At 46.0% G+C, this 27,876-nt stretch overlaps 2 protein-coding genes across 5 annotated transcripts in view; one reads left to right on the top strand and one right to left on the bottom strand.

Moving 5' to 3' along the window:
- Window positions 1-612: 612 nt before the first annotated feature.
- On the bottom strand, window positions 613-8,066 carry LETM2 (leucine zipper and EF-hand containing transmembrane protein 2). Its single transcript, XM_050910297.1, has 10 exons — window positions 7,830-8,066; window positions 6,593-7,043; window positions 6,291-6,434; window positions 5,872-6,006; window positions 5,535-5,738; window positions 4,185-4,304; window positions 3,452-3,562; window positions 3,222-3,308; window positions 2,396-2,470; window positions 613-1,751 (listed from the first exon to the last, which is right to left on the bottom strand). Exons 1-10 carry the CDS (start codon window positions 7,874-7,876, stop codon window positions 1,701-1,703), a joined length of 1,425 nt encoding a protein of 474 aa, XP_050766254.1. The 5' UTR covers window positions 7,877-8,066; the 3' UTR covers window positions 613-1,700.
- A 5,150-nt stretch (window positions 8,067-13,216) lies between these two features.
- NSD3 (nuclear receptor binding SET domain protein 3) overlaps window positions 13,217-27,876 on the top strand; it is a 47,193-nt gene continuing 32,533 nt past the window's right edge. For all 4 annotated transcript variants that reach the window (XM_050910362.1, XM_050910360.1, XM_050910363.1 and 1 more), the window contains exons 1-5: window positions 13,217-13,273; window positions 22,001-22,728; window positions 26,394-26,462; window positions 26,925-27,084; window positions 27,526-27,680. In XM_050910362.1, the coding sequence (XP_050766319.1) occupies window positions 22,045-22,728; window positions 26,394-26,462; window positions 26,925-27,084; window positions 27,526-27,680 (1,068 nt within the window). In that variant the 5' untranslated portion in view covers window positions 13,217-13,273; window positions 22,001-22,044. The remainder of the gene's footprint in view (window positions 13,274-22,000; window positions 22,729-26,393; window positions 26,463-26,924; window positions 27,085-27,525; window positions 27,681-27,876) is intronic.

Here is a 27,876-nt window from a genome sequence, read left to right on the forward strand (position 1 = left end):
CATGCTTTAGCCATAATACACAAATTACTTGCCGCCTTTTACTTCTGAGCGCTAATCTCAGTGCTCAACACCAGTGAAATCTCGCACTGAACAACATTTGTACTCAGTTCTTCAGGGGGCGAAATGCTTTTCTAGACAAAGCGGGCTCCGCAGATGTTAGGGCACAGTTCTGTTCAAGTAACAGCGACTGTCAGTGTTATCAGGGAGACAAGGCTCCTGTTACATAGCCAAGTAGCCAAAGGCTATTCCAGCTCAGTCTGCAAAGTAATGGCTACCGGCAGCATCTCATCCGTGCTACACCGAGGCAGGAGTGACACTTGAGCAATGGGGTTATTTTATTGAAATAACATTTGTTCTCATTTACTAACCACCAGCTAAATACAAATACTCAGCAGTGCATCCTGGCTGTGCTGACAAGGCGGGGAGCGGGTACAGAACTGAGAACACAGTACGACGGTAGCTGTCTTCTGCAAGCTGCTTCTGCGTTGCCAGTAAGGGCCTGAAGTCACACGTTTAAAGTGCTGGTAACACCCGACCTTGAGATGACTGGCTTTTTTTGAGTCGGATTGTTCTAAAGGCTGTCTGACCTCTAGAAAAGACGTTTCGTTCTACTTAGCACCAAGTCTAACTTTAATTTTACAGTAAGTATAAATATACATATTTAAAATCCATAATGTGAGTAATTTCTGAACATTTACATAGGACAAAGTAAAAAAAATTAACAAATGCTAAAAACAGCTTTTCAGTATCCTCCTATAGAGTCTACCAAGTAACAGTCAACACTGGAGTGCGTGCAGAATCATTTTGTAAGTATAGGAAGTCTGAGAGCACTTGCTGATGCGTAGTTCCGAGCCTGATAAGGTTTAACCAAGTCTTACATCGCACTTGGGAAATGTGCGTGGGTCCCCAGGTTGCTGCCTCACATGACCCAGTGGGATCCTAAAAATGCAAGTCTCTGCCTTCTGTAACAGTGCCTGGCACCTGCTGCAGCTCTTACTGATGAATGCAAACGCTCACGCAGTGGAAGCTGTCCTCTTCACTGCTCTGCTCTTGTCCAGCAAGTTTGTAAGTCTTTCTGAACAGTTAAGTAAGTTCAACCACGCCACTGAGGAGAGTGCAGGTCCTCCCTTTGCTGTGGTTATTCTCCTTGGTACAAATGTGACGGTGAAATACAATGGCTACACGGGTCATTCTGTGCACTAGTTATTGGTTAAACCACGCTAACTAGGATCAAGAGCTTGAGCTTGTAAAGCTGCGGCAGCAGGACAAGCTGCAAGCCCTGGATATGTGGGTATGTTCCTGCAGAGGATTTCAAACCGTAGAACAGGCTTTACTGGACTTCCAGCCTAGCTCATTCTGCGCCCAGGCCTTTACGACAATGAAAAGCTGCCTTTCCTAAGGTTTAGGAGCACAAACACCTGTCCAGTAACAGCACAGACGGCAGCATCATTATTAACATACTTACAATATAAGTTAAAATGGCAGGGGTAGGGGATCCAGTACAAATGAGAAGCCGGTGCCATCCAGATAGCCGTAGCATGGTCTAGTTGCTAATAAGCTTGGAATAGACAGAGAGGCCCCTGAGGGCTACTGACACCCTTTTGTGTAAAGCAGCCTCCTGGAAAATCACTCTTCCCTTCGGAGGTGCAGAGATGAAAGCTCTTCTCTCCCAGTGTTAGACAGTCCTCACTGGCTTCAGGCTAGACTCCATTGGCGCCGGCCTTGCTGCTCTGAGATGCTTCCATTTTAGTCTAGGTGTAAGAGACAGTTGCAGATTTTAGGCAGTACCAATACAAACGCTTCTTGAAATTCAAAACCTTTTTTGAAGAAGGTATCCTCCCATTTACTATGGGAACCTGCTCTGGAGGATAACAGCTGACTAACAACAAAGTTGTTCAGGGTAAAGGAGCATTCTCCTGTCGATAAAAGTCAGCCTGGACTCCCACACTTGCCTGAAGTGGGCATCCTAGATGTATACATAAGCAGCTAAATTGAAATCAAATATTCACAGAAAGAAAATGGGCAGAAGAAAGGCAAGTCACTGTAGAAATAATTTTACAGATACAAAGTGGCACTTAACGCTATGGCGGTTCTGATGGAAGGCTGGTCTATCCTAGCGGTCCAAAGCAGATTATTATGGAAGACTACAAGGAAAGGCCATACTGGTAATTCCCCACGGTGCTCTGCTACCTTCCCCAATTTGACTGCAGTCTCTCAGTCACATGTGGTATTTTTGTATTTAACAGCCCTCAAAGTAGCTCTTGTCCACAATTTCTCCAGTTGCTCCTTGAACTTAACATTCACAACATCCTGTAGCACAAATTTCCACAGCTTGTCTATAAGTTGTGTGAAGAACAATCTCCTTCGGGAACTCTAAGGATTTTGAAAAGCTTACCTCTCGTGGGGGAGGCTTAACTGACACTTCCGAGACGGGCAATTTCTCTGTTGGCTGAGATACAAATTCTTCATTCTTTAAGGAAAAAGCAGCTTTAAGTCACAGAACCCTCTCAGAAAACAAAGCTCTAGCTAGACGCCGTACAGTCCCTTCTCCTTTCTGAATGAGGCTGTTCCCTGCAATGCACGTTTGTGAAAGCTGTATGTCGGCATTTCCATCATTTCCCCTATGCAATTAAACAGAGCTATTTGGAAATATTTCTAGCCATTGACACAATATTCTCCTTTAATTTCTGTTGCTGCTTTCATCAGCTTGGACTAGTCTAAGGAATTCACTTCAGCCTTATGCTCAGAACCATATGCTCTGGCTTTCTTACTCTAGATATTTTGGCTCTTTTTGTCCTGGACAACTCAGCGCAAGTTCACGAGGGGAGCTGAAAACAAGTCACCTGTAACTGGCTTCTCTGAGCTAAGTGTACCTGGATTGAAGTCTCTGTATTTATGTGAACAAAGCAACTTAGCAGCTTGTGAGTGCTCCTCTGCTGGAAGCCAGTAACACGGTATTGAATAACCAGCTGTTTCCAGCTACAGGACAAGATGTGCCACGGCCGATCTCTGTACCCTTTCACTGTCTCTTAAGTCAGAGTATGCAACTGTGAGGCTCTCGGGCAAAAACACGTACACAATGCAAGAATATACATTGCTTATGTGCAATGGTGTCAAACATCGGTTTTTGTCTAGCTTTGGAAAGGTTTGTTCACACGCTCTTCCCAAAGATTACAGCACTACACACTCATTTTCCTACTTGCAGACTGCGATTTTCTAACCTTTCGTCCCTGTACAGTGGGGGCAGGATCCACTAGGGTCTCTTGACCTTCAAGAACGGATGTCATGATTTCAGCAGTTTCACCTATCTACGGAAGAACATATAGTTCAGCACAGTTATAACTTCGGTCCACTTGGAGGATCAAAGAACAAGATCCATGTCACAGTGCTTCATTTTTATAATGCGCAATGGTTAAACTATTAACCTGAAAGTTTTCTTCAAAGAACTCACCTTATTTTGTGGAACCGGAACAGATTGTGGCTTTATCTCTATTAAGTACAAGGCACGGGAAAGCAGGAGCAGAGAAGGTGGAACATTCTCTTTTAAATGCAGATCCAGCCACTGTTAGAAGAAAACAGAAGGAAAAGTTATTTCATATTGGCTCTACGTCAGTACTTATATAGCACTCTTTGTCCTTAAAGATCTTAAAGCTATCTTGAGTCTGGCTAACACAGTTTTAAGTTACCACAATGAGAAGAAATAGTTTTGAAGAGTTAAGAATACCATATGGAATACACACTAGAGAGGAAGTTTCCAGCTACTAGTGAGGTACCAACATCACTACTGACAAACAGCCAACAGTGAAAGCTAAGTACTTCGAGTTATCTACAGCGTATCTGAGATACAGCACCTACAGCAGTATCTGTAATCTGCTTGAATGCTTATTAAAGACTAGTGTTGGCTCTACTACAAGTCTTGGCTACTTTAGAAGCTTAAAACATATTCCACCCCCCCCGCTTCATCTTGCTTCTAGCTGGCCCCGATGCTACTTGGTTTTCTCTTTAGTCTAAGACATAATCTGGATCCTTCATGACTTAAAGCTCAGCTATGCAGGTGAGGATCCACCTAGAAACACTCAGAACATCAATCCTTAGTGAAACTGTGCCTGCTCTATCTGAACACTGCACGCCACTCTGTCCTAGGAGAAACCTTGTCAAACAAGATCAGACCAGAGCGTACTTGCCTGTCTGAGCTGTTCCTTTAGTTGCTCCTCTGAGAGACCCAATGATCGCATTCCTCTGGCTCTGCATGCGCTCTGCAGTTCTGACACACTTAGGCCGTTGACTCCTTCCTTGGCTATCATCTGAAATGAAAAGGAATGTTCCTATCTAGGCATAGAGCAAGCCAAAACCCTGACGTACTTGGTGAGCTTGAGCCCAAAGAAATGTCTGTTTAGGTAAATGTGCATAAAGTCATACCAATACAAAGATGAGACAGAACTGACTTTGTAGATAATTCATTCTGTCCTTGAAAGCTGACAGTCTTCAGCTACAGAGGATGAAAAACTTTGATCCTGATTATTTTGTTTTTCCCCCAAGTACTGAGAATTTCACTTTTACATGTGATCCTACAGGTTTGAAGAATTCACTCAAAGGCATGTGACCCTGAGAATCGCCAAGGTTGCAGGCTCTAAAGCTGAACCTGTGGTTAGTTGCGTATGCCTTTCAGAACTGGTCACCTCTTACTAGCAAGAAGTTTTCCGGTCTTTCCTCTGTGTCGTAATAGGATTCTTAACACCATTTCAAATCACAGTTCCTACACAATCATAAAATGTAGGCTGGAAGGGGCTTCTGGAGGTCCCCAGTCCAACCTCCTGTTCAAAAGCAGGTTAACCTAAAAGTTTCTTTACATTGCTCAGCCTCTTCCACTTATGCTTTGAGCCTCTCTAGGGATGGGGATTTCACAACCTCTAGACAACCTGTTCCACTGTTTACCCACTCACTGATTTTAGGTTTTTTTCTTATCAAGCTGGAATTTCCCTTGCTGCAACTTATGACCATTACCTGTTGTCCTTTCACTATGCACCTGTAAATCTGGTTGCATTTTCTAAATAACCCCATTAGGCACTTGAAAACAGCAAGCGGAGTCTCCCTTGGCCTTCTCCAGGCTAAACAAATGCAGCCACTTTATAAAGTAATATAAACTCATACAGAATTCAGTTAGTCAAAATCTGGTGTTTCCATACAGTATTTATTCCAGAATTGGAACCTCCCTTTTTCACAAGTTAGTATGACTCCAGAATAAAAATATAAGGGTGTTTTAAACAGTGACAGTGTCTGCAGTGCCACACTCATTAGGGTTCACCAAAGGCAGCAAGGGTGCAGGAAGATGAACTCTCACTCTGGTTTTTTTCTGGAATCTCTCCTGGGGAGAATCCGACTCTGATGAGTATTAAACTTCACATCTGAGGATGGAGTGTGGGCAGTGACACATGCCTTATGTAAAGCAGGCAGTGATTCAGAGGGCAGAACTTGAGATTGCGAAAAGCGCGCATTCCACCAAAGCAGTTACATCTGTGCTATTTTAAACTTACTTCATCATCTGCCTTGATAGTTCTGAGTCTCAGCAGAAGCTGAAAGCGGAGCAGATTGTTGGTGCCAATGGGCTGCAGCTCAAGCAATTTGCAAAGAGCTACCAACTGCGGCCGTTCCAAGTGTTCCAGGGTCAGCTCATCCTCAAAGAGCTTGGAGAAGCGTACGATCTCCTGGGTACTGGGCTGATGGCCGGTGTGACGAATCTAAACAAAGCAGAGGCATCAGGGCCAAAAACCAAACCTAAACAGAATCACAGTTTGTGATTCCTCTTCCCCCTATACCAGCTAAAGCTGGCATAAGTACCATTGCTGTCATCCCCAGCACAGCCCATTTTACCTGGTGCACATAAGAAGAGAATTGTTTTCCTTGTCCTGTATCTGCTTTGTTCCTTTTGGCCATCTCTGCAATGGTCTCCTGCAGGAACTTTGCTAACTCCAGCTTTGCATTTAATTTCTTTTTCTGCTTTTCTTCCTTCATGTAGGAAATAAAACATAATTAGAAATTCCACTTGAAAATCAGAAGGGAGAGGATTCTGGGAAAGAGGTGAAATAAGACTTCAGTACTGAAAGCAAATAGGCTTTGGTTACTATAGAAAATGAAATTGCCGTGCACTTTCCTGCTGATCACTGTTTACAGCATTTACAAATGCTGATACTCATTGACAGCAGCAGGCAGGAACCAACAGCTCTTTATGCAGTTGTACAGATGTTCCAATGAGCTGGAGTACAGTCTACATCTTCAGAAAGGACACAAACCTTTTTTGACTCTGTCTCAAACGTCGAGGGCAGCATTTCAGGAAAGAGTTTCAAGAATACAGGTAACAGAAATTCCATGAAGGGGACAATGACAAACACCAGGAAGGGAACCAGCCGGAAGAGATCTGCACAAGTTCTCAGCAACTGTACAGAGAAGAGCACAGCAGAAATTATTATTCAACCAGACACCCAAAAAAAAAGTGTCCCAAAGAAGTGTGGAAACTGAGTGGTTAAACTTCTTTCATTACAGTAAGCCTCTTAATGCATCATTTTAGCAAGGTGTTCGTACGTCTGGCACCTACCCTTCGTCTCTCCCTCCTAGTGAGGACCTGACCGTGTAACAGCCTCCACACCATCCTGGCAGCCACCTTAGTGTCAATCCAAAGCAAGTGGAATCCATTGTAATAATGCTTCAGTTCATCCACAATTTTTTGGCGTAAAGACTTGTTGCCCACGGGAGTCTCTATGACTTGTTGTGTTGGAGTTTTGGCAGGCTTAGCACCCTGGCTTACAGTCCTTCGGTGGGGCGGAGGTTCATCTCGCAGCTCCTGACGCAAGCAGGCAGACGTGTGAAACGTTCGCACAACTTTAGCCGGCGAGTGAGGTAGGCTGGTGACCAACCGTGCGCGGTGCAGCGATGGCTGGTTTTCGGAGTCTCTTACGCAAGCCCAGTTTAAATGAGAATCCACTAGTTGGACAAAAGCAACTGCTGGAGAGTATGGAGAACTGGAGTGCACAAGCAGATGGGAGCCTCTGAAAGTGGAGAGGTATTTAAGCAAGTAATAGTGCATCGTGGCTAAGGTACCTAAGCATTTCACACAAGTTAATGTTCTTAGCGCCAAATTAATCTTGTGAAATTGATCTTGTGGCTGCCTCAGTATCTGAGATTCTGATCCTTCAGCAACAGATAAAATATTGAGAATTTGTCCCACGCTAACAACTTTTCTCGTGGGGGAGAATAACTCAAGACTTCAGACTGCCTCTAGGAAGCGTTTCTACCAATTGCATTGGCTAAAATTTGCCAGTTGCAAACAAAGAAAAACCAAAGCCCCTTCTCCTCTCACCAAGCGTTTAGAACGGAGTTCTCCGTGTTTCCTGCCCCCGCCTCCCCCAGCAACACCAGCTAGAAAAGGCAGGCTGCACACTGAGGAGAGGCAAGCGGTTAGATAGCTTGATCTCTTTTTATATGAGAGCTAAGACCTCGCAGGCTGCTATGCATTATGACAGCTGCTGAAATCCCTTAGTTTTAGATAAATCAAACTTTGTACTGCTCACGTTTAGCCAAGTAATGTTTTGTAGAAGTTTGTAGAAGTACACTAGTTTAAAGCATTGCTATTACACTGAACGTGTACACTAGCAAAGATCGGAACAGCACCAGTCACTGTAAATAAATCGCTAAAGAAAAGCGTTATCATGGGAGGGAGCCTCCTTCCTCCCTTGGGTGCGAGTATCCTCAGCCTGTTCCATCTCCAATCCAGCACATGGAACAACAGGAACGCTACGGCACTGAGCGCCTGCAAAAATCAACCCACGCCTCACCTCGACCTGGCTATCGCAAGGAGCATGTTGCAGCTGTAGAAGGCCATGGTGCCACGGAGTCATCGGCTCTGCCTGGACGCGGACAGCGGAGGGACCCTCATCTCCAGGCGAGCGGCCGGGGAGCCTCGGGGAGCGGGCGGGGAGCGCTGCGGCCCTCCGCGCCGCGGGGCCGGGCCCTGGCAGGACCCGCCAGGCCTCTGGCACATCACCTTCCCGCCCGGGCCGCTGCCGGGGGTGCGAGGGGAGACGTGAGCGGCGGCTGCGCGGCGGCTCCGCCCTGGGCTGGCAGCGGGGCAGGGCCCGCCGGGTGACGAGGCCGCACCGCAGCCAGCACCCGGGGGTTCCCCACAGGTTCCCCGGCCGGGCCGGACCCCGGCGCCCCGGTCCCTCCCGCCCCCCCCCGGCTGGGCCGGCCCGGCCCAGCCGTCCCGGCCCCGCTGCCCCCCCCCCGGTCGGTCCCGGCCCCGCTGCCCGGTCCCGGTCCCGGTCCTCCCGCTCACCGCCGGCCCCGCTCCCGCGACGGGCCCGGCCGCGGCCCCAGTCCTCCCGAGCTGTCCCATCGCGCCCTGCCCGCGGCACTCTAGGCCGGCGAGCGGCGCTCTATGGTTACCGCTCCATCACGCCATCGCGTTGCGTCACAGCCCCTTCGGCGGGAGCCAATCAGAAGGCAGGACTGCGGCCCTGCCGGAGGCCACCCAATGGGAGGCAGGGCGGGGCGGGGCTTGACCCGAGGTGCCCTTATGAAGGGCCGCTCATTGGCTGCGAGGGCGGCGGCGGCGACGTGCGAGAGGGCGGGCCTTGGAGGGTGATGTCACGGGCCGGTGCGTGACGCCATCGCGAGGCGGTCGAGCTGCGCGTGACGTAAGGGAGGGTGAGGAGGGGGCGCGCTCGGGATCGGCCTGGGGAGACGGGAGCGCCGTGACAACGACCGGGGTGGCCTCTGGGCCTGAGGCCTGCGGCGAGGCCTGCGGCGGGGCCTCCTCCCCGGGCCGGTGCACGGGGCAGGCGCAGGCCTCGGGGTTGCCGGTGCCTGGGGACCCCTCCTTTCTCCCGCTCTTTATATTACTTCGCATTAGTTTTGCTGCAGGCTGCCCCGGCGCACTCCCAGGACCGGCAGCGCTCCTGCCCGAACAGTGAGGCCAGAGGAGCTCCGCTGGTGGCGTATCTTCACCTGCGCCTTTTCATTGTTGTTTACGTAGCACCTGGAGAGCGGGAGAGAAACGGGGAGCCATGCACGGAGACGGGCTCCTGGCCAGAAGGGACTCTCTGGTTCTGCTCCGCGCGCCTGCTGTGTCCCACGAAGCCTTGGCTCGAGTCCTGGCAAGAGGTAGGAGAGCTGCTTAAGCAGTTAACTCGCACGCTGACGTCCTTTTGGCGGCGGCCACGTTGGATGTTTCCTGGTGCGTTTATAGGGTTTTCAAAAGGGAAAACACCATCGGTAGTTCAGCAGACCACAACAGGTAGCCCACACTCTCCGGCAAAACGTTGATAGTATCGCCTTTTTTTTTTTTGTATGGAACAAAACTTTGCTTTTACATGAAAGGTTCCCATTTAAGTGATTGCAGTTTGCATCTATATATAGAGCAGAACATATTCTGAGCAGCTGTGTGTACGACGGGGCATGTGTGAGTAGTCTCCTTTTGTGTGTTATCGCCTGAGAACAGCTTGGCATGGAATTAGGTGTCAGAAGGAAGTTTCAAGCCCTGACGTGTTTGAGACAAATACTGTGGGTCTGCGGATCCGATGAAGCACGTAGGCAGCTGGAGAAATGTTCTCGGTAGGTGACAGGAGACTTGCTCTCTCGAACTGTCTTCTGTGTTTGAGAGACTAGTGGGGGAAAAAAGTTTTATTGCCCACAATGAAAAAGGTTTGTAAGCTTCTGGCAACTTCACTAATGGGTGCCTAAACAGACAAACAATATTTAAAAAAGTAGAAAAGAAAATTGGGAAAGATGGGTAAGAAACGGGACAGAAAGCTCCCGAGGTCTGCCACCAGAGCTCTCGGCACGTTGCTGTGTTTTCCATTGGTGGGAAAGCATGTTTCCCATAAAAGGCTGGTCTCCAAGTCCTTTAAATTCTGAAAAAAACCCCACCCCGCCATTAATCCAAATACTTTTTTACTGTCCAAACATTTCTGCATTGTTAATGCAGACCATGTAATAGTACAGTTTAGTTCCTGTGTGCTTTATTCTGCCAGAGTTCGTTCTGCTAAACCACGTCCCCCGGGATCGCAGAAGAGGGTTTTGTTTTGTTTTGTTTTGTTTTTTTCCCTTGGGAGAGGCTCTTGCTTGAGGAAGTGACAGAATAGGAAATTAAAACTAGATGAGTAGGCAAACACAAACGCCTGTCCTCTGAACCCAGCTCAAGAAGGTGTCCTTTGTTCATCACGCTAGAGTGGGAGATCTGCGTCACTGTACTGGCGCTCCAGCTTTCAAGAACTTGGAAGCGCTGATTTTGTCTCCTTTCAATGTGAATTCGTGAGATGGCTTCTAAGACAATGCAGACCAGAGTCTGTTGGATGTGCTTATTTACCTCCTAGCTTTCACGGAGTTCAAAACTGTGCTTTAAATGTATTTAGATTATGTCTTCAAGAGTTTTTCCTGCATGAACGAGGGCTAGACGCTCCTGTTTCAAAGGAGACTGATGCATGGATGCTCCCTCGCTGTGTTAAGCGCTGGGCCTTTAGGAAAGTCACTAAAGCGGTGAGGGGTCGGAGCCCCTCCTCGACACTGCCCGCTTAAAGCCCTGTTAGAGAGCTGCAGCTTCTGCGCTGCTGTTCAGAGCCCCCTTAGCACACCACCCCTTCTTTTTGGGAACGGCACCGGGCGCAGGTTGTTTGTCCAGGATCAGGCATCAGTTCTGAACTGTTCTGAAACAGGCAGGCAGCACGATTCGGGGCACAGCTTCTGGAAGCAATTAGCACGCTGCTTTTAAAGGGGAACATTCTTCAGGGAGAGCACACCACCTCTTAGATTGTTCAAGAACATTGTTTTCTCTTGCATACGTCTTCGGGGTTATTGTAAAGCACTCAAGTGTGTGGCGTATAAGGAATGCTGGGGTCTGTTACTGATGGAGCTGCGGTCGCTCGCTGGCGTGAACGGCGTGCGATGATCTCCCGGAGCTGGAAATGTGGAGTCTGGTGGTGAGGTCCCGAGCGCCTGCAGAGCAGCAGAAGTGCTTCTTCCGAGGGCTGGGGTCAAGCGCCCACAGGTTCATCAGTGCAGGCTGAGCGGTGATCCCAGTGAGGGTCGCTAATTACCGTGACTGTGTGTTCTTCTGGTAGCTGGTTGTATCTTGTAGTCCCTGCACAGGGCAAGCAAAACGGCGTGTTACGTTTCTCTTATTCCATGTTCTGTGCTGGCCACGGCACGGATCATCCAGCCTTCCTCAGGGGCTGAGAAAGGTGAAGTTGCTGTCGTGGTGCTTCCCTCGTCTGCTCTCAGCTTTAGCTCTGCCTGCAGTTTCCCAACCAACAGATCATTTCCAGTAAAAACTATCAGGAGCAGGAGAAAGTAGTGCGAAAGGAAACTGAACAAGAGAAAAATGGAGGAAAAACTGTAGTTCCTGTCAGAACGTTCATTGGTTGTCAAAAGGAATCAGAAAGAAAATATATTCTCATCCCTTGATTACTTCAGCCACAAGACCATCAGGACCCCCCCATATTAATATTAACCTCAATATTTGATGCCTAATATTAAGCATTTAGAATTTACAGAAGGGAGGAGAAGACAGAGAGAAAGCCTTTTCTAGGTCATCTCCATTTTTGCTGCCTTATTGTATTTAAGGAGGAGGAGAATCGCTTTTAAAATTCACTTTATTACAGCAATTCCCACCCACCCCCCAGACAAGAAAAACGCCTCCTCATTGTGGGCTCCGAGCCTCTGCTTTCTGGGCAGTGGGAAATGCTGTGAATTTGGAAATCGTTGCGCAGTCTTTGCTCAGTGACTCGTGAAGCTCGTATCTCTTCAGCTTCCTCTTTCATGTTGGGTCATGTCTCTCTTTCTACCTAATTTTATTGTCTGACTTTTTTTTTCTAGTAACAGACATCATCTTATCTTCCCATCTTGTTTACTTTCCATTCTCTTGTGCTTTTCTTGCTTTCCATTTTCCTTTTTTTTCCTTGCATGTTAATGTTTTTGCTGCAGGAAAGATTTATTGTGTGCACTGCAGTTGTGTTTTCTTCCGCAAAAGAAAGACTTGAGGGTTGTGGAGGAGGGGAATTAATTGCAAACATCTCAATGCATAATTTTTCAGCCAAAATAGGATTAGAAACTACTGAGGATGACAGCATTTTCTTTCTCGAGCCAACCCAGATGCCAAACCTCGGGAGCTAGACCTAGACTCTGCAAGGCATGTTACGATCTCTCCAGCAGAACTGGGTTTTTTCCCAGGCCTCGTGCCGCCCAACCGTAATTAAACGCGCGCGGTACGTCTGGGCCGCGCCGTGCCCGTTTCCTAACAGCGGTGCCAACGCACGGCACGGTTTGGTGGGCCGGTTCCAGCTGCGCGGCGGGGTCGGTAACGCCTCGGCACACGCTGGGCTTCGCTGGAACGCGTGTCCGTGCCCGGCGCTCGGTGCCCGCCGGCATCATCGTTGCTCAACCCGCCGCCCTCGTTGCGCCGGTAAGCGCGGCAGGGTCAGCCGGGGCTGCTGGAACCGCCGTCCTCTCGCCACGTCCACCTCGGTGGGTTCGTGCGTTGTGTGTGTTGTCAGCGGGTGGTACGCCTCACCGCTTTCCATGGGTGCTGCGGTAAGGCTGAGGTGTGCAGAGCAACAGCTCGACGCCATCCCCGTCCCGGCGGCCAGACTCCCGCGGCACCCAGCGTGGGTTTTATTGTACCCGGGACACGCCGTGCGCCCCACGAGACGCTGAATTTAAACGCGTGGGGTACTTAGAGCGAGTTGCTACCGCGCTGGCCGCCGCCGCGCCCGCCCGCCTCAGCCTCCGCCGGCGCCCCGGGCCCGGCCCGCGGGACTACATCCCCCGTCGTGCCTTGCGGCGGGCGCCGCCCGGGCGGCCAATGGGGCGCGGGGGGCGGTGTTTTGCGCGGCGCGCTTGCGCGGTGAGCGGTGCGCGGCGGCGGCGGCGGGGGGGCGGAGGCGGAGGGCGCGCAAGCGGGGCCGGGACCCGGGCAGAGCGGCACGGAGCGCCGCCTTCCCCCGCCGCCAGCGGTCGCCCGCGCCCGCCCGCGCCCCGCCGAGCGCCTCCCCTTGGCCGCACCGGCCGGGAGCGGGCGGTGGGGGGGCGGGCGGCCTCCCGGGGCGGAGCCCGGCGCCAGCGGCGGGGGCGCGGAAATCGAGGCCGGGGCTCCGTCGCGGCCTGCTGCTGCGGGAGGAGGCGGGGAGGCCCCGCCGCCGCTGCCGCCGCCGCCCCCGCCGCCGGCCTTTGTCTCCGCTGGGCTGGGTGGACGCGGCGGGGGCAGTTAGAATGGAACAGACTGAAGGTGAGGGCAGCGGGCGGCCGCGCTGGCGGGGGCGGCCGCGGCGGTGCCGGCCCGCCCGGGCTTAAAGGGGCCGCGGCCGCCATGTTTGCTGCCGGCGCTGCGGCGGCGGCGCGGTCCCCGGGGCCGCCCCCGTGGAGGGAGGGGGCGGTGGGCCCCGGGCCGTCCTGAGCCGACCCGGCCCCACGGGCAGGGCCGGGCCGGGTCGGGCCGGGCCGGGCAGGGCGGCGCGGCGGTGGCCCGCCGTCTCCGTGAGGCGCGGAGCCGGGCCGCAGAGGGCCGAGTCGGGCAGGGCTCCGTGACGCGCAGCGGGACCCGCTCGCTTGTCCCACCCGGTGGGTTTCGGGCAAGCGGCGGCCCCCAGCGCCTCCTTATTCCCCGGTCCGGCCGGCGGGCGGGTCCGCGGCAGGTGACCGGGCTGAGCGCCTGGGTTTCGGAGGAGGCCGAGCGGGGGGAGCCGGTCTCGGCGAGCCCCAAACCTTCTGGTGGGGAGAAACTTGGGGGTAGAGCCTGCACCGCGCTCTTCTGAAACGATGCAAAGCCGTCTTTGTGACCGAACCGCGTACTTGTCAACTTCTTCTCAGATAAAGAGGTTTTCATTGCGTGCTCTGAAGAACTGCATATAAGTGAAAGATCTGTTGTTTCTTGGATTTTTATTTTTTCCTGCGGTACTGTTGCATTGTACTCTGCTTTGTTCTGTGTCTCACTCTGCTTTCTTTTGACTGTCAATACACTCGGCAATTTTCATACAGGTTTAAGATTTTCAATTTGTTGTTAAAAAAAAAAAATCTTAATGATAACATAGTTCTATATATACTAGCCAACCCAAAAGACAATGTAAAGTAGTCTGTAATCATAGTTGAAGAAAAAATTGTAGCCTGTTTTGATGACTGTTTAGGTCTTCCAGTGGCTTATTTTAGACATGCACAGAGAATGTTTTGGCAGTTAGATTTTTTTTTTAAATATTTTTTTTAATGAACTGCTTGAAAAGATTTTGCTCCAAAAAATAAGCATGTGCTTTATGAAGTTACAGAGTAAGAGTAGAGGATGATGATCAAAGACTGTATGTTTTGTTTTAATACAATTGTGTTTTGCGTTTTTCAGTTTGGCAAGTTTGCGTGAGTTTGAAGGGATTCACATGAGATACATTGCAGTCATTACACTGGGTTTGATATGTGAAGGCATGTCATGACTCTTAGTGTTTGGTATTGCCAAAGATCTGACTTCTGGTTTTACATGAGTATCAATCCGTGACTTTCCCTGAAGAGCAAAAGATTTTCCTCCACGTTTCCTATTTGAATCCCGAGGCTCTAAAAACAAATGAGTACTCTAAGCTCATTTTCAAGACAAACCCCTTTTCTCTTTTTTTTTTTTTTTCTTTTTAATGCATAGCATTTTCTTGGCTGCCGTCCGAGTTGTTTCTTTCCATGTCACCATGGGAAACTTGTTAAAAGTGGCCTTATCAAAACCGTATTACAGACATGACTATTTCTTCTGGCATCTAAAAAAACCAAACCAAACCACCTTTAAAAAGGTATACAGGGAAGTAGTCAGCCTTACCACATGCTTTAAAGTTTGTCAGGAGGCCTCTGATTCACCATCAGTGTCTGCCAGAAGAGACTGCTCAGTCCAGCTGAAGACAGTAGAAATCCACAGGCTACAGTTTTTCTGCTAATGAATCTACATGCTGTTGAAAAACTTGGCATTGTCTTAAAGTATGTACATAAAACTTTCCATGCATGATTTCTTAAGGACATCCAGAACAAAATGGGACAAAGCAAACTGCAAATACTGAATGCAGGAATCAGTAAGAATAATTATTTTATTTCTGTCTACAGTTCATATAATTTGAACACCACAGGATGCTGTTATAGTTGATAAAGGCGGCCCTCCGGGTGATTTTTGACATGACTGTAGAAAATGCACGGGTATGTTCAGTTCTAGTGAGGAGTTCGGTGGCAGATGTGTTCAGCAGAACTTCAGCAAAAGCCAAGTTGCACATTTCATGCGGTTCCAGCAGGGCAGTCTTCAGGTTTTGAGAGGAGGAAACACAACAGAAGTCGATTGCATCACTTAAAAAACCCAACCAACCTAGCCTGTTCCAGCCAAACAGCTGTCTGTGTGTAAAACACGTATAGCATTGAAGATCTGTTGAGAATAGATGCATGGATTAGACGTTTGAGATGACCAGTACCAGCACAGGTTAGATACAGACATGCGTTGGAATGAAACAGTGCAGAAAATGGCAGTAAATGTACGTGTGGTGACTCAAGTAATGAAGGGGTGGTAGGATATGAACAGATCTTTGAATCTCTCTGATTTAGGTCCATGTGGACAGGAGCTGGGTTGTCGTTTGTGCATAAAGATGGCCTAGAACTTCTGCTTTCAAGACTGTTGATAGAAAGTCCAGCTCAGGGTGACAAGGCAGTGACACCTTTCAGTGAACACATAAGACTGACTCAAATTATTGCTTTTTCAGCTCAGTCAGTGAGCCAGTAGGACAGTTTCTGTTCTCACAGCGGATACTTTCCATCTATGTAAAACGCCTTGCCTCTAACAAGTGCTGACCCAGCTGCTTTAGGCAGGGCTACCCGTGTGGTGGTTGTCAACAGAAAAGGGTAAAATTAATTCAAAAAGGTTTTGTGGAAACTTGCTTTAAAATATGTGCGTGCTACGCTTTTTGTCAGTAGATGTTGTGTCAGCTCACCATCTGGTGATAGCCAGCCTCAGATTAACAGGCGTCTGTGCAGGTCCGAGCAGGGCTCGTCAGCTGGTAGCAGTGGGCAGAAAGTGCATAAAACCCCGTGGGTCTCAGTCGTTTGGGGAAAGCACTGTCATTTTGCACTGGCTTCTGGCTGCCTCTGGCTAGGTACGGCCAGTTTCTCAGAGTTCTGCATCCAGCAGGCTTTGGAGACAGTCCTCCTTCCTCACGCTTGGGAGTTTTTACCTTGGGCTCCTGTTCGGTGATGAATAGCGGTGGGTGCTTCTGACATTTAGGAAATTTCTCTTACGCATTGCATAGTTGCCGTATGTTTTCTCACTTTTTTGATGTCTTCCTGATTGAGCAATAATACAGTGGACAGATGCGTGTTTGTGTATTTTATAGGTAAGTCCTACCGTGTTACTGCGTTTTGTGCAAACCTACAAAACTCCCTCTTTGGGAGGAAGAAAAGCTTTCATCAAATGGGATCAGCATTGTTCAGAATTGTTTGATAATCTGAGAGGTCAGTTATTATTTAGTGTACTGCAGCATGAAAGCAATATTTGAGAACTTCTTAAGTACCTTGTTTTCCGAGAGTGAAGTTGCAAAATACTCGTACTAAAAATGGCTTTAGATAAGTGCAATTGTTGGTGAAAAATGTGAACCCAGAGGATTCCTAATGTCTTTGAAACTTTCCCATGACTGGGCACTCGCTGTTGAAGGTGTAAGTGATTTTTTTCGAGTTACGCTCGGTCAAGCTAAGCAGCTCGGGATGGGAAGTGAAACAAACTTAGTGTTAATTTAAGAAAGAGCACTGTAAGAGCTCTACTAGGTTGACCTACCTTATCTTGTACGGCTGATATTTTTTCTTTCATTTACTTTTTCGTCTGATAGTTTGAATTGTGACTCTCCCATGGGCAACATGAAAATATTTGCTCAAACAGTGTCCGTGTGTGGAGTTGCAGTGTCTGTAAACAGTCCTGTTTTCCTGCTCGGTCAGAAGATCCTACAGCCGTGGGAAAGGACAAGTACAGAATGCTGGCTACCTAGTTTTAGAGAACAAACTCTTTTCCTCTCATTAGGAAATTCAGTTGCACTTTTGAAAGTATCGTTGATTTCAAGTTGTTTCCCAGCTGCTATAAAGTATCCATTTCCTATAAACCTTGAAATAATTAAATTGTTTCTTTATCTGTTGGTTGAGTTCCAATGTCCTATCACTGCAGTATCTGTTACGGGTCATATTTGGAAGCTAAATTCTACAGCTTGCAGGAGGCTGATACTGTAATTTAATAGAGTAATCGCTGTTGTAGTGAGAAGAATTTATTCTGAAATGGTTTTCTGCAAGATCAACACGTATCACTGAAATTCACATTCACTTGTGGTTGTAGGTAGTGTTCCCCTGCTGAGGAAGGATAGGTACGACTCTCTTGAGCCTGTTGTTGGTATTTCAACAACAACGGGGTATTCCTCACATTAGAGCTTGGGAGTGACTTTTACAAAGTAATCCTTCCTTGGGTTTAAATGTTGAGATTCCTATACGTTCAGGGTTCACAATGTTGTTCTGTTATTTCAGTAGCTCCAGGCGCTGTCCTTCCACTGTAACGCAGGCCCGATGCCACCTCACTGGGTAGCAACTGAGAAATGAACAAACTGATGCAGAGCTTTGGAAAGGAAGAAGGGTGGGAAAATCTGGGTGTGTTAACCATGATGACAGCGAAAGACTCGGAAGGAGGAAGCTCTCGGTGATGTCAGCTCTGTGGGAGGAGAACAACCTCTTGTGTTTTAAGACTGTGGAGAGTAGCAATTCAGTGAAGCAATAATCCTTGCTTCTGCAGCCTGTATAGGAAGATAATGAGGCAGGTGTACAGATTGTCCCAACTATGAAGCATAGGCTAGCATCGAGGACTATTTTACACAGGTGAGCTCCAGAAAGGAGTTACTTAAAAAAAAAATAATAATCAAAACTGTTTTCTTTAACTGGTAACTCCTAAATCCAATGTAAGTAGGGTGTTTTGAAGTTCATTAATCCACAACTCTTGTCACGTAACAAAATGAAGCACGCTGATGACCCACCCCTTTCAGTTAGTGCCTGTGGAAGCGAGTGCATTGACAGCTTTAGGAACTGTCGCAGCTGGGGACTGGCTGCTGCGAAGAGTGGTACAGCGTGGGCAGACTTTGACCTGGAGGGCTGTATGTGGAGGAGATAAGAGGGACCAGACACTGTCATGCAGCTTTTGAATTCTGTTAATACTATGTCTGGATCTCATTTATACCACTTTGGTGGGATAGTTGTACCAAGGTATCAGCAGAGAACTTCTGCTTCTCAACACTAGCAAAACTGCATTTTTGCTGCTATACCTTATTTCAGCCCTTCTGAGAAAAATAAGCTGCCCTGGCAAGAGCGTTCTTTGTCTCTGTACGGGTAAGGACTTTTGCTGGCTACGTTGATCAAGTATTGCATCTTGCTGTAGACCCAGACGGACATGACCATGACCAGAAGCCTGTAGTGTTGTCATGGCTTAGTGCTCTCGCCTTGTGACAGGGAGTTCTTCCTATTAGGAACAGGGCTGAGGCTCATAAACAGTCTTTGTTAAATCACTCAGCAGTCTGTAGATCATCAACTTTTGAATGATGTTTATAGATGGGATTAGAATGGGTGAATATGAATAGCCTAATACAGTACATAGTAATTGGCCAGGTATATGCTTGTAACATCCCAGAGAATAAATAAATGTCCCAGTGAAATGCTGCACAAAATAGTTTGGTTTATATTCCAACTTTAAAAAGCATGGAAGCACTTTTAAGGAAAGGCTGAAAGTTGCCGGTGTAATAGAAAAAGGTCTGTTCCTGTTTCAAAGAGATGGGATAGGGTAATGCTTTTTAGGGCAGAAACCTTTTGCTTAAGCTGTTGTACAATTTCAGTGCTTCTCAAACTGAAATGCTTGGCTGTGGATTGTATGAACAGCTTTCTAGTGTTCTTTACGCAGCCTCACCTGATGTTGTGGCTCAATTTTAGAGAAGTCTTTAAGGAAGATTTAAGTGAAGTCAACATACCAGCCTGGCAACAGATCAGAACTTCTGTAATGTTGTCCACAGTGACATGCCATTAATCTGCTGCCAGAGGAATGAACTGGATGACCAAATCGTGTGACCCACAGGTCACAGTAGTAGGAGAGAGGGGTTTTTTTCTCCCTGATGCAACAGTTGAGGCACAAGTTCTCAGTCTGTACTTGGTGAGTTGTATGACTAGAAGATGGTTATACAGATGGACAATTTCAAGGCAGTCTCCTGAATGTAAATATCCATTGCTGATTTGAAAACGAGGGTTTGTGGAGAGTCTAAATCTGGTGGTGTTGGCTGGATGAGGATTAGTTGTTCTGGTAGTGGCAGTGAGTTTTTTTTTTTCCTCTTACACCATGAGATACTTACTCGTTAGAGGAGCTGTACTGTCTAGTGAAATGAGTAGTGTGCCTTGATATTTGACATTGTAAGTAAGGCCAAAGAACCTGCACCTGGGGAAAAAATTCTTTTAAACAAATTATCATCCTTTCTCTTCCTTCTCAAGAGAGAAATGAAAAACGTTAAAATTATTTTACTGCATCAGATTAGCATCCTCCAGCAGGACCCAAATCGTACAAAGTTTCCACTCTTAGATTTATAAGCAGGAAAACATAAAGCATAATTATTCAAATACCGTGTGACATTAGTAAAGTTACTCTTAACGAAGCACAGAATGCTGTATAGTTTTTGTTTTATAGAGTTTCACTTTCTGCAAGTTGATTTTTGCTTTTTATAGTTCTGGCGTGGCCACACCAAAGTTTGGGTCCTGGTGTGATATACTTTAACAGATCCCTTATTTAATATTCTGGTGCTTAGTTCTACTAAACTAAATGGATGGTCTTACTTTCAGAGTATTTGGGTAAAAGAAAGTGATTTAATTACTATTAAAAGAAAACAGCAACAATAAAAAACTGGGAAGTTGAGACTAATTCTAAAATTTCTTAAATTATTTCTGCTTTGACTCTGTCCATCCAGCAATGGATGTGCCAGGATGACTGAAGCGCTGTTGCAGCTTCTGAAGATACGTTTGTTTTGGTTTTGTTTTTTAAGTATTCAGAAGGAAAAAAAAAAAATAGATTGAACCTGGTTTTAGTAACAAATAAAAGCAGCCTAGGGTGCAGTTTCTTACTAGTGTGAGAAATCTGTTGTTTGCTCTTCAGTTTGGCAGATGTAAAGTAACAATTAATTGGTAAATAGTACAAACAGTCCCACTTCCTCTTCCTAGAATGGGTGGTGGTTTTGTGTTTTTGACCTTGATACGCAATCCCGCTTGCTCCGTGCACTGTCCCTCAGATATGCTGTCCCCTCGACAGTAACATTTTTGTGTTGGTTTTGTGGCTGATGTGCAGAGAGCTGCTGGAGAGAAGGGATGGTTTTACAGCCACGAGATTTAAAAGTTACTGCAATTAGTGAATTTTGCTGCATAGCGCTGTGCTATTAAGTTGTTTCCCTAAGTCACTTAATTACAGTGACAAATGTGCCCCTAGTTGACTGCACAGGGCAGTAAAGATGAATACAAACATCAATATAATCTGAGTATGAAGTCCACAAAACATACAGCAAAATTCTGGTCAAGTTCTTACTTGTTACTGTTATAACTTCAGTTTCTTCTTGCAGTCTCAGAGGAGGGAAGTGTTCTTAGTGTTTTGAAAACTATTAGATAAGGTATTGAGATGCATTGCATTGAGAGGGTGAGAATTTAATGTGGGCAGGGTTATACGTAGATTCTTATTATGAGAAGTATCTGTGGGATGTGTTAATGTCGTTTCAAACCCTGACCAAAAGGGCACAGTAACCCTCCTTTATGCCTACACAGAGACAGAATAAATAATACAGAGCTATGTTTACTTTGGAAGGGCTAAATTGACCTTGCTTGGAAGCAAACTTGTATTTCTTACCTGAAGTTTAGGTCACTGTATGTTTCTTCTTGTTGAACATTGAGATTATTTAGGTGAATGCCAAAGCCTTCTCTGAGCCAGTAGTTGAGTTTTGGAAATCTAACTTTGATGTAGTCTGATTTTGGTGTTCTAATATGCAATGGAAAATTGAAAGTGTGTATGACAGCTTTCTCAGCTATAATCTAGTTCTGTGAATAACCTCAGGTTTTGGAGATCTTTTGATGCTGAGGCTATTTTTCTCTCTCTCAGAACCACGTAGTGTTTAAGCCCTACGTGTTTAATATTAAAATAAGGCGGGGGGGCGGGGAGTGAGGAGAATAACCCTCCTCACGTAGCTGCTGAGAGCCGACGGGTGCAAACTCTACTCTGCTTTTCTGGTGAGGGAAGGGGTTGGGAAACCCCATCTGAGGCTGTCATAGGGTATGAACTGGTTTTCCCGGCAGCTGAGGTGGAATGACCTGTTTGCTTTAATTGTGCCAGTGTTCAGAAAAGCCCATGGCCTAGGTCTCCTCTTGGCCTAAGGGCTGCTCATCTGTCTCGAATTTTGGCAGGGAGGAGGGGAGGAAGAGGTTTCCCTCTTGTCTGAGTGGTCTTTCTGTGGTTTTTCTGGCTTGTTCAGTTTGCAGTGACTATGGTGTCAAGAGAACTTGGTATCTTCTTTATGCTTGAGGGTCAAAGTCTGCTGTCTTACTGCTTTGTGTTAGAATAATGCTTCCTAGCGCCAAACTAGCAGGGCTATAGAGAGCGGCTGGAATTTTAACACCATTATTCTGACTTTGTAACACTTGGGCTCAGTTTTTAAGCACTTGTAGGTGCTTACAACATTTCTTTGAATGTCTTGGAAAAGGAGAAAGTGGTCATGTAAAAAAGCTGTTCTGCAGAAATTTATAAATAGCCCTTTTTAAAGATTCAGTAATACCCAGCCTCTCTAAATCCGTGAGAGGGTGGCTACTGAATGGAGAGGAGGAAATTGGTCTTTAGATCTCTTTTTTTTTTTCTCAATAATTTAATTTGCTTAACTATTATCTTCTGATTTACACTGACTTCTTATTTCCCTTTCCCCGCCTTTAGGCCCTATGAGAAAAAGGGAAAGCTAAGGATGCTGGAGCAGAACAATGGATTTCTCTTTCTCTTTCATGCAAGGGATCATGGGAAACACAATTCAGCAACCACCTCAACTCATTGACTCAGCCAACATCCGCCAAGAGGATGCCTTTGATGCCAGCAGTGACATTGCTGAAGATGGTGGACAAACGCCATACGAAACTGCCCTGCAGCAAGGCTTTCAGTACCCTACGCCCACAACGGAGGACCTTCCACCCATCACTAATGGCTACCCACCAACAATCAATATATACGAACCTCAAGCCAAATACCAGACGTACAGTCAATATCCCAATGGCTCAGCCAATGGTTTTGGTACAGTCAGAAACTTTAGTCCCCCGGAGTATTACCAAATGGAAAACTCTAATGCAAGGCCACACGAAGTTCTGGAAAAACCTTCCCCTCCACAGCCGCCACCTCCACCACCACCTTCAGTTTCACAAACGGTGATTCCAAAGAAGACTGGCTCACCAGAGATCAAATTAAAAATAACCAAAACTATCCAGAACGGCAGGGAATTGTTTGAGTCCTCTCTGTGTGGGGACCTTTTAAATGAAGTACAAGCGAGTGAGTATGCTAAGGCGAAACATGAAGGGAGAAAAGAGAAAAGGAAAAAAAGTAGCAAGCATGACTCTTCCCGATCGGAAGAGCGCAAGTCGCACAAAATTCCAAAATTAGAACCAGAGGAGCAAAATGTAAGTGGAATAATAGTTTCAGCCGTCTGTATACCTGATACTGTTGATGGAGTATGCGTCTTTGGCAGTGTTTTTCCTTACTTTTAGTTGTATACATACTTAAAGTCGTGAGGCTTTGTTTACTTGTCGGGTACTCAATATTAGGTTGCTAGGAATTGTATTTCTAGGACAACACAGTTTTGGTTAAAAGACTGCATATGAAAAATAAAAGTTAGAAAAGGTTATATAATTTTTTTTCATATTATTTAGTATTTTAGCATGTTCAGAGTTTGCTACGCTTTGGACAGTGTTGAAGATGGAGCTGTTGGCCAAAAGCATGCAAGCATACACATCCCTAAAATTGCCTCTCAAAATAATGCTGTGTTATTCAGTGGAAAGTCAGGTTACTTGGAGTATTCAGCACTGCAGCTTTTAATTAATTTTTGAAAGATATTCTAAATATTGTGATGATGTACAAAACCCAAGAGCTATGTAGCATGTGTAGAAGCCAGTAGAAATTAGTATTCTAAAACAGTAGGCAAATGAGAAGTACCAGTTGACTCAGCAAACTTTGGGAAAATTCGATATTGATGTCTATTACCGTTTCTGTCAAGTTCTGTAATATGGTTGTGCATATACAAGGTGTGTATATATAAGTGGTGTTTTAACTTAGATTCCAGGAAGTAGAGACACGAATTACTGGTCTTCGGTACTCTCAGCCATTCTTTTTTCTTCAGTTTTGTAAGCCGCTTCATTGCTTCTGTTTCCTTTTCTCTCACTTATTCCTGCCAACTCTGTGATACTGGTTTCTGTATTTCCCGGTTTGAGGGGAATGGGTAGCAGAGAGGAGTGGCAAGTGTCAGGAATGGGGAAGTTGCTGTATCAGGCCAGGACAGAAATTGCCCAGCTCAGGCTGGGCTGGGCTGTTACAGTATGTAGCTGAGTTTCTTGTAAGTTCCTGTGAAACTCCTTGAAACTTGCTGCTTTTGGTAGGCTTGGGAGAAGATCCTGTCCTGTAGGGATGAGGACTCTGATCTAGTATAGCAGGTTCATATGCTTGATGTAGTATCGTTGTTGTTATTTTTAATGGAAGACAAGCTGATTTCACATAGACACCCCTTACCAGGAATATTTACAAGTTTTATAACTGTTATATCCCCCTTCTAGTAAGTGGACCTCTTCCAAAGATCAGGTTGGTGATGTATCAAGAGTTTGAGCTTCTGCTATATTTGATTACCATAGTTGACTCTAATGAAGCTCAGTAAGATCTTAATAAACATTGTAATCTAAACTTGAAATGGACTATCCAATTAAAATACGAGCCATCCGTGACTGCATTTGTACGTCACTTTCTTGATCTCGGAAATGCTGTTTGAAGCCACTTTCAAGTGGCTGCAGCAGCTGACGTGTCCAGCTGGCAGCCTGCGACCAGGAGGCGGTTACAATGGGAAGGCAATGCCCCGGATGGCATCTCCCACGCACTTGCGTTATACCTGCATAGAGAGGTGGAAAGAGGGGTCTGTTCTCACGGTCAGCTCTCTGCTGAACGCCTCTGCTGCTCGTGTGTTGTTCGTCCGCCTGTCCTTTGTTTGCTGCTGTAATCATACGTTTATCCCCCAAGTTTCACTTAAATCAAACCTCAGTGAGTTTGGTTCTTTCAGAGTTCAGCTAAAGACATGGTCTTTTATCCAAGCTTTCTGGCCTCTTCTCCAGACTTTCATCACCCCCACATCAGGCTGTCTGTTTTGCCTTACCATTTTGTCCTCCTTCTTACCGGGGACTCCGGTTCTACTCTTGAAGCTTCAGCTATGCCTGTCCCTCTCTTTGACTGGTGTTACCTGGTTATCGCAAGAACATAATCTTCTGTCTTTTCCAGCATGCTGTCTTTCCCAGATTGAACTAAAACCTTGCCTCTCAAATTCCAAGTTACTAGTCATGTGTCATCCAGAATTCACCAGAAGCCTTGGTCTTGCTTTTGTCCTCCTTGTAGCTTCCATTTCCCTTTCTAAAGGTGGTGTTGCAATAAAATCTTGCACGTTATTCACCCTTGTTTCAGACAGCAGATCACTCTGACATGAACAGGGTTTTGTGCTAGTGGTTTTTGTTATGAATTATCCAGTGCAGTCTCAGTTTCATCCTCCCACCGTTTGGCTTTCCACTACACGATTTCATCTTCCTGTACGTTCATCACGTACACTTTCGTCATCTTTAGTATTAATGGTATGAGACTTGTAACTTAGGATCATCTTAATAGGAACAAACAAAACTTCTGGTACAACTTTGGGTTCTTTTACACTTATACTCAGCATGGCTATTTGAAGGTAAGGTGATCTGCAGTTGTTTCCTCATTCTGACGCTGTAATCTCTGTGGAAACGGACTGACTGTGGGGGGATGTTCATACTTGAAAGGCTGATTTGAAATGAAAATGTTATGAAAACACTGTTGAACTTTAAGCTCTGAATACTTGTTTTAAGAATAAGCTATTCTGCTCGTTAGTTGTATTCCATGAGGAGCTGGAAGTTTGCAATCTGTGTAGTCAGCTTGGCTCTCCTGGCAGAGGTGAAGTTTCCACTAACTCACTGTAGCAAAAGAAAGGCAGGAGTCATTGCCGTGCTTTCTGCTGTACCAGGGAGGAATGATTTCTGCCCAGCAAATATTAATATGATCGGTCTTAAATGATCGTTTTCTACAGACAGCTCCAAATGAGATACTGATCTATGCCAGAGCTGACCTCAGTGGTTCTAGATGCTGTTTACATGTGTGTTTCCTAGTTTCTGTGAGCTGAAGCATGCAGTATTGACTAATGTGGGGTCTTCATCTTAAGTGGACTAGCTACAGTTTGGATTAACAGCATTCTTAGTTTCTCACTGCATGTGTCTGACTCCTATTTTTACTGCTCTTTGAGTCCTTTGACTACTGACTTCTCCTCTGCTCTACTAAAAGCAAATGTCTGGTCTCTGTCTCATTAGACAGTTCACGGCCCACCTCTTATCTTCTCAGCTGCTGTGTCATCACACTCCCTATCATGGCTCCTCCACCGATGGTGTCAGCTTCTGTTCAGTGGTGATCCCTGTTCTGTCAAAATCTTTTCCTGTCCTACTCTGCCAGAATAGACTGTGTGCGTGCCTCAGCCTGGCTTATAAATGCACCGTAGGCTTTATGTTGTTGACTTTTGGCTCTCCAAATGTATTTGTCAACTATATGCAATTTAATATTGATTTTACAATTTTCATGTTGTATATTTAATATGATTTTTGTAATGTAGTTTTTGCAAATAACTGGTATACAGTGAGACTCATCACATTACTATGGATATTCTTCACATGTTCTTCTGTTTCCTTTGAAGTTGTATTTTAATTTAGGTGGAAAGTTATTTGGGTTTACTGTCCCTGAGCGTGTGTTCTTCTGTCACCTGTTACGGGAGAACATTGTTGTATGTAGGTGTGATGGTGATGTAAATAGTGTAGGGGAAAAAAGGTAATTTTTGATTGTGATGCTACTATGTTTTGAATTGGGCATAAGGAGTCATCGTATTCATATTTTCTGGGTTCATGGTTGCTTTTCTCTCCGTGAATTATTTTTTCTGCCTGGTTTCATTATTAGCTTTTTTTGTTTGTTTTACTGTCCCCTTACCTTGTTTGTGTTTGTTTTTCCTTTTTTCTCTTTGTTGTTACCAACTTCCTAGAGACCAAATGAGAGGCTTAGCATGCTATCAGAAAGACCAAGAGAAGATACAGTGTTGGAGGAAACCCCGGTTAGTACATATACTAATTAACACTTTTTGAACTTCTAGCGTGTTGCTATTTTTGGAGTAATTATTACATGGATTCTTTAATTTGTCAGATAAATCAGTTGCTCTTTCTTTGAAACTCTCTCTTATTAATCATTACTGCATCAAAACATCTCTTGTTGTACTGTATTTATTGCTTTATTTTGTCCCAAAAGCAACATTCTTAATCAACTTATGAAGCAGAAAGGTTTTTGGGGTGGTGGAGGGGGTTGCTGTTGTGTGTCTTGGTTTGTCAGTGACTATCTTGTGTAAATCCTAGCTGTATGTAACTCCGTTCTGTCATTTCTAAGAAATGTTTCTCTCGTGTTAGGTTATCAAACCTCAGGGATATCTGAGAGAAAAATAACAAGTCCCTGTGGATAGTCTGTGCATCTCTAAGTGCGCTAAATTGTCTTCTGTGGCTTTAAGCTTGCATTTTCTTTGTAGGTCCAGCAGTTCTTGCCTTCTCTTCCAACACAAATCACCCATGACATCAAGTTTCAGGTTGGCGATCTGGTTTGGTCCAAGGTGGGAACGTACCCGTGGTGGCCTTGCATGGTTTCATGTGATCCACAGCTTGATGTTCATACCAAAATTAATACAAGAGGTAAGGGAGGAAGATCTTTGCCAGAGTATATCAGGTGTCTGTAGTTGTTCCTTTATTAAAAATACCTTTGAACTCCCTTTGTGGGATGAATTCTGCTTGTGTGTATGCTAAACAGGACTATTCCTGAAATGTATAAAACTAGTACCTATTAAATTACCTCTGCAGATGGGGCTGTGCAAATTAGGCTTGTGCACAGATGCTCCCACTTTTCTCAAGTGAATGTATTTATGAGAAGACACTGGTAAGTGTGAGAGTGTTTAGTGTGGGCAAGGTATACTTATCTTCCCATCTTAAACTGTTCTAACTCTAGGCCCATCTTATTTCTAAACTTCAGCTAGGTACTTCCACCTACAGGTATTGAGTGATGTGGAGGAGGAAAGCATAAGCTAAACCAGCAAAGCGATGTTGATAAAACTGCTGACTAGAATTTTTCATTTTCAGGTGCCCGTGAATACCATGTTCAGTTTTTTAGCAACCAGCCAGAGAGGGCGTGGGTGCACGAGAAGCGGGTTCGAGAGTACAAAGGACACAAACAGTATGAGCAATTATTGGCTGAGGCTGCTAAGCAAGCCAGCAACCACTCTGAGAAACAGAAGGTATGATGAACAGTAATTGTGTAGAGGGTTATCGACAGTGCCTGTGTAAGTGAAACTCTCGTGGGGCAGTTCTGAAACTCTGTAGTACTTTATCCTGTAAAGGGTTGTCTGCATTTCACTGGCAGAAGTGTTTTTCACAAAGATAACGAAAATGTTTCCATACTCTTACAACTTTCATGTGAAAAGGCTGATAGCT

This window comes from Gymnogyps californianus, chromosome 23 (genome assembly GCF_018139145.2).
Source record: "Gymnogyps californianus isolate 813 chromosome 23, ASM1813914v2, whole genome shotgun sequence".
NCBI classification, from domain to species: domain Eukaryota; kingdom Metazoa; phylum Chordata; class Aves; order Accipitriformes; family Cathartidae; genus Gymnogyps; species Gymnogyps californianus.